A 6,465-nucleotide genomic window follows, 5' to 3' on the forward strand; every position below is an offset into this window, starting at 1 on the left:
CAGAATTCTGGCGCATGCAGCTGCAATCCCAACCCTGCCTTATCGCGATACTCATCAAATATTAATGGCACTGTACGTACTGTATGTATGCCAAAACAATATAATCGCACTGTGAATATTTACACAGTATGGACCAGATCCTGACGAGAAAAACCTGCCTAGACAGCGGACCCAAAACCCAAAGTGGACACTCGTCGCTTCCTAAAAATAATCAGCATATCTCTAGCGTCACCTTTCACGTGTCTTGTCAAACGAGAAATGTTTATCCTGTCGTGTTAATAGTGATACTAGTATAATACTAGTAGTATTGTTTAGTTATCGCCGCTGCATTTGCATGATTGCATCCGCGGGCGCAAGCAGTCGGCGCGCAAACATTTGACACACGGATCTTTGGGGAGAGCACAATTATTCCCTCAACAAAACACAAGGCAGCAGATGTTGATTCCTGCCCAAAAAGAAAGGGAAAATGGTATCTATCCATCCATCTATCCGTCTATCTATTCCATCTATCCCTTCCCGCAAATGCATAGAGAGATAGGCTCAGAAGGGCATATGGACATGTCTCGCTATCAAGCTGATGAATCGATGAGAAATGTGCAAGACGAACTAATAAACTAGCGGTGCAACTTGGTCCGGGCCAAAGTGGGGAAAAGGAGAGGAAAAGACCTCCTCGTCTCCCTCTCGCTCCTGCCAGCTTGCATTCCGGGCGAACAGGATAACGCAGGAGGTGCGTGCACAAATATGGCTATTCCTAACTAGTTAGACGCACAACTCGTATCGACGCCGTCCGCTCGTCGTGTGGATCAGCGCCCCAGGGCCCACACGGACCCACTAGATTGTGCCTATTTCCTCTTTTCTCAGCGCATACGGAGAGAATACATGTCCTATCGTATCTGCCATCCTACCTACGCTAGACGTGTAGCATGTACTCGCCTACCCCCCGTCCACTACCCCGTGACCAGCCCCCACCCCCGACCATCCCCATCCGCGATTCAAAATTCGAATCGAAGCAGGCAGACGCAGCTGCATCGAGCGGACGAACCACGGCCTCCCCATCCACGCGCCTGGATCCCTAGGTTTCTTCACGATTCAACGATGAATCTCGGTGCAGAGTCATTCACGGATCTCCTCTTCAGGTATCTCCTCGTCTTGTGGATCCTCTTTTTCGTCGGCGCGTTTTCTCCAAAGGGCAACAATCCTCATCTTGCCATTGCCTGCGGCAGATTTTGTTCCCAGCCGGCCGCAACAGAGGGCGTCCCAGATCTGGGATTGCTAGAGGAGGAGGAGGAGGAGGAGGAGGAGGAGGAGGAGGAGGAGGAGCGCATCCATCCTAATTTCCAGAATCATTCTCCTTCTTCAAGCCAAGATGGAGAGAAATCTGGTGCCACAGATTCAGGAACTCCTGAAGATCAGGAGGCTATGCCAGATTTCTCTAACGTCCCAGATATTGACGATGCAGAAGAGACCCAGCCTGAATCGCATCCGATTTCAGTTCCGTGGACTCAAAGGTACTAGCATGCTGAATTGTCAGTTTCTAGTTCTTTTTTTGGCATTGATGAATGTTAAATTTAGCTGGAGAGGAGAAGTAGCCAAGTTTGTCAAAAGTGAGGACTGAATACCTTAAGATTCGATGTAGCGTGTTCAGTTGTTTGCTGTCAAAACTGTTTTTTAGTTGTAGCAGGTTTAGTGGGATGACAGTAACGGTACACTTGCCCAAATTTCTCATCCATGTGTCAAAGAATCATGAATCTGGGCATGTGTTCACAGTAAATTATATTGACAGTTTTTTGCTGTCATTTTTTTAATAAATTAGGGTGGGCACGGGCATGTACAGCAGGACATTTTTGTAAGAGGGACGAAACTTATCATAATACAGGGTTAAATATTTCAAAAGCCTTGGATTCAACAACTGATACTTGTCATGTACACATGAGGCCGACATCTCCGAGTTGTCTGAATTCAGCATTGTGTTGTCCACAATGCAAATCAGACACTTATGATCCAAGTCATTAGAACGTGCATATTCTGATCATACTTGTGCTATTTTGTTTCCATTTGCTTCTGCGGCTTACATCTCCGATTTACTTAGGGTCCGGCTTGGCAAGATTCCTGACAACCGTGCCACATTATCGGGAAGGAAAAGTGCTTTGGAAAAGGCCATGAGAAATTACATTGATAAGAAGTCAGAGTTCGTCGTCAAGCCAGAGATCGGCCAGGAATTTGATTCTCTGGCCGAAGCTTACGACTTCTACAACCTATACTCGTGCTACGATGCATTTGGGATGCCTATAATTGGCCGGACGAAACGGGCCGAGTGGAGCAAAGCTCGGTTTCACGCTAAAGGCGTGTGCGATTCCGCTCACATTACTTTTTTCCTCGACTCCCCCTTCCTTTTCCTCGGACGCAGGTCGCGATTACAGCCGCCATAGAGTAAGGACGTCTCAATGCAAACCCCTAAAACAGACACGATATTTCTCCGCGGACAGTGATGGGGAGTCGGCATTTCAACCATGCCCGCATATATTTCAAACCGGATTTGAACAAACCGGACGACTTTCATGCAATCCGAATGATTTTCATCTGAACAGGACCAAAATCATTACATTTTTGACATATCTCAACTAAATTATAGTGGACTATGTTTTTTTTAACCTCATCAAAATGATCATCGGACACGGCAGCGCGTTTCCTATGACATGTCTTCCCCATGTCCGAGAAGCACACCGGTTGGCCGTGAGCCCGGGGAAGTGAACCCGCGGGATGGGAAAAATAGTAGTGGCTTTCCTGGAACCAAACCACGACAGCTTTCAATGTGCTACTTTTCTTCGCTAAAGTCCGCCTCGTCGATGGCACTAGACGTGGACGTGTCGGCCTCATGGTCGTGGTGGCGGTGCACGAACCGCGTGGCCTACACCTCCTCCCCGGCGACCACTGTGTCGATCTCTGCGAATAGGGCCTGTCTCTCCGCATGTAGGTCGCACAGCCACCATCGCTCACAACGGATGTCGCGGGCGCTTCACATGGACTCAAACAACGCCTAATCCTCATCTAGGGAGCCGGGATCCTCCGTCACCATGCCTGCCACGGTATTGTCGTTTGCCAGCTCGCCGACGATTCACCCCTCCAAAAGACGATGATTGTCGAGGAAGGCAGTCACATGTGGCGCCGACTGCTCTTCCGCAGGCCGAGGCGTCGGCTCATTGTCGGACGCCTGCTCCATCGTCTGGTTCTCGTCGGGAACTCATTTCCGACGGTGATTTGAGCTTGGGGGTGCCGATTCCAACAACAACGACTCGATTCTGATGGCGATGCTCGAAATCTTGAGAAGCACTATGATACGACTCGATTTCGATTGGGAAACATACGGTAATTCTTGCTAAAATCCTTATGCGTCTCCCAAAATAGTTGGCATAATTTTACCAATGCTTCTCCTCCTTCGAAACCGCTCCACCTCGAAGAACAACACTCATCCTAGAAGGGAAGTGGAGGTTGTGAGCAGCCAGAAGCGAAGTGTAGTTTTTGTGGCCTTTACATATATTAACAACACATGGCGCGAATAGTTGCAATAAAATTGCCACGGGCAGCACGGGAGACATGGAGGTAGGTGAAACTTTCGTCCCACACGAGTGGTTGGTGAATGGAGCACGCTCCATACCAACGCTCCCGGCCTACAAATATGAAGGCTCACGGATTCGATACGGAACATCCTCTGTAAGTTATGGCGACTAGACGCCGTATGACGACTATGCTAGATTGCAAGGCCGTCTCCAGAAATTTGGGGCCCGGGACGAAAATCAAAATAAGGTTCTAAATTTTCAAAATATAATAATATAATTGAAGAACCAATATAAGTAAAGCATACTTTCACTTAATTACATAATTTCAAATATGTGTTATTTGGTAGAATATTTAGAAATATATTATATACTAATGGTAAAATAGTAAAGATGGTACTAAAGAAATAAACTTATAAACTCACCTCACTTTCTACCAAAAAGCAGCACTCGTCTAGTATTCTTTGAAATGAAATCTTTCATCATATTTTTGTATTAAATGTTCTCCCAGCTATCATTATCATGTGCTATTTTCGTCAATCCATTGAGTCGATTGGGATTCGATGGCGCCCTTTTGGGATCAATCATGTGATTCAAGATAGTTTCTTTGAGGATACATGTTGATGATTCTTTCTGTTTTATAACACAAACACAAGTAAATATGAAATCAATTCAAGCTCTATGAATTATAGCCTTTGTAGCTAATAGAGTAAAAGAAGACTTCATGTTGATGTAAGATTTTGAAAAAATGTTTAACAAAAAAATAGCCTACACTGGTAACATAAATTGGGCCTAGTATAAAAGTACTGGACAAAGGCGGCAAGGGTCGATGTGCCGTGCCGCCGTATAACTATGTCGTGGGGCGTGGCCGACCGGCGGCCGCATAAGCACGTCTGACCCGACGTCTGAGTCGAGACCTCTGCTATCCCGAGGGAAACTGCTGCACGCGATCGGATCGGGAGAGCTAAGCGGGAGTCACGGAAACTAATAGGCAGGCTGCCGGGCTGTGTACGCGCATATATTTGTTGATTGCAAAACAAAAGTGCTAGAGTGGGCTGCTGGCCTGTGTACGTGCATGTTTTGTTGGTTCATTGTCATTTATTTTCTATACATATATGCATATTATTTGCTGGACTGAGGGGGGGGCCCCTGTGCGGTCGGCCAACTTGGCCTCCCTCATCAACGGGGCTGCTAGATTGCCATTTTGACACAAAACCAGAGTATTGATAGTTATTTTGTCGACCAACCCGGTATGATGGCTCTGCTAGAGTTGCTCTCACGCCCTGTTTGGGACACAAGAACTTCCATTTCGCACAAAGTATACGTTGTTTCGTGTGAATATTTGCATGATTTACATAAATTTCTGCCCCCTTTTAATATAGTTTGGTGACGTGGAACTTGTGCGAAGAGACCAGATCCAATAGTGCTTTCGAAATTTAAAGTGAGCCGACCCACTTGTGCATTATTATGTTGATCTGATGACAGTACCACCATCCCATCAATTTAACATTCATGCACGCCTAGGTAGCCTTTCCCCTCCGTCACAGTTTATAGGGCGTCTAAGAGTATGTTACTGTAACATAGCGGTTTTCAAGATAAGATGAGTCTACAAGGTAATTAATGAAGCCATTTAAGTTATTACTATTATGTTACTTTGCATTATGAAGATAGTAACTTAGATGCATGACACTAGTTTAAGTAGCTACGATAATTAACGGGCGGGTTAAATGCAAACAGTGGCCGTCCTTTCGATTGCAGGCCGTCGCCATTAACCTCTCTCTGAAAAGGAAGCGTAGACGACTGTGCGCTCTGCCGGCCGAGGGAAAAGCTGGATCCCTCCCTTGCTCGACGATGGACCGTCGGATGGGGATGGGGCCATCGGACGGCCTTGGTGGATGCAATCATGCTAAGCTCTTTTTGTCTTGGTATATGTTTGAACGTTGCCCTTGGACAGCCCGGATAATCCCGGGCCAGAGGCATTGATGAATGGGTCTGGGTGGGTGATTTGAAGACGTAATGCCAAAGGCAGCTTTAATCAAACTTCTTCTTCTGGGCGCTGCAAACATTACTGTCACATAATTGAATGCAAAAGTAAATTAACAGTGCCATGATCAAAAGGTGGACTGTGGTAGACCTGTGAGAGATTAGAACAATTCAAGAGACCGGGAGGATAATTGACCGGGCCTGTTTTTCTTTATAGTACCGTAATATTCATGTGCTGTTGAACGAGGCTAACTGATTCGAGTGCGGATGTATGGCTGCCGAGCTACTCAGAAGTTGATATTTAAAATAAAATTTAAACATATTTAAAAGTTTCAAATAAAGAAAAAGGAAATCGTGAAAACTTATACGAGTGCAGTACTGGTTTGTGAATGTCTGTTTGGAAATATTGCGATTTGTGAGCTACACAGAGAAAGAAAATCTTTGGCTCGAAAAAAATGACCCATTTGAAATACATATATGTCTTTTTGTGCCATGTGTGAAAGTATATTGTTATAAAATTCAGCACATATGTAGTATACATGTGTATGTGTATTCACAAAAATATTTATCCCGGCAGTCGGGCTTCGCCTGGTCATGCCTATGGCGGCAGCGGGAGAAGGAGGAGGGGAGGAGGGGGAGTGAGGCGGCCGGTGGATTGGGATCCTCCTGGTTGCTCGCCGTAGCGACACGGAAGGGATGCGGCGATTCTTTCATATCTCTTTTCTTTTATTCCACTTGTCTAGAGGACAGATTTGCTAGTTTCGATTGTAGATACTCTACTATGCATATACTTACTACTCGTCGCAAACACACGATGCGTGAGAAATGAAATGATAACGATATTTTAGTTATGAGAAAAATGACGAGGAGAAAAGACGACCAGAGCATGCAAGGAGTTCCCTACAAAACAAAGGTGGAATAGAGCAAC

The 6,465-nt window shown here is 45.8% G+C and overlaps 1 protein-coding gene across 1 annotated transcript; it reads left to right on the top strand.

Annotated features, from left to right (window-relative positions):
* Positions 1 to 742: 742 nt before the first annotated feature.
* On the top strand, positions 743 to 2,539 carry LOC123059041 (splicing factor, arginine/serine-rich 19-like). Its single transcript, XM_044481694.1, has 3 exons — positions 743 to 1,136; positions 1,224 to 1,508; positions 2,090 to 2,539. Exons 1-3 carry the CDS (start codon positions 880 to 882, stop codon positions 2,427 to 2,429), a joined length of 882 nt encoding a protein of 293 aa, XP_044337629.1. The 5' UTR covers positions 743 to 879; the 3' UTR covers positions 2,430 to 2,539.
* The last annotated feature ends 3,926 nt before the right edge of the window (positions 2,540 to 6,465 follow it).

This window comes from Triticum aestivum, chromosome 3A, assembly GCF_018294505.1.
Source record: "Triticum aestivum cultivar Chinese Spring chromosome 3A, IWGSC CS RefSeq v2.1, whole genome shotgun sequence".
Lineage (NCBI taxonomy): Eukaryota > Viridiplantae > Streptophyta > Magnoliopsida > Poales > Poaceae > Triticum > Triticum aestivum.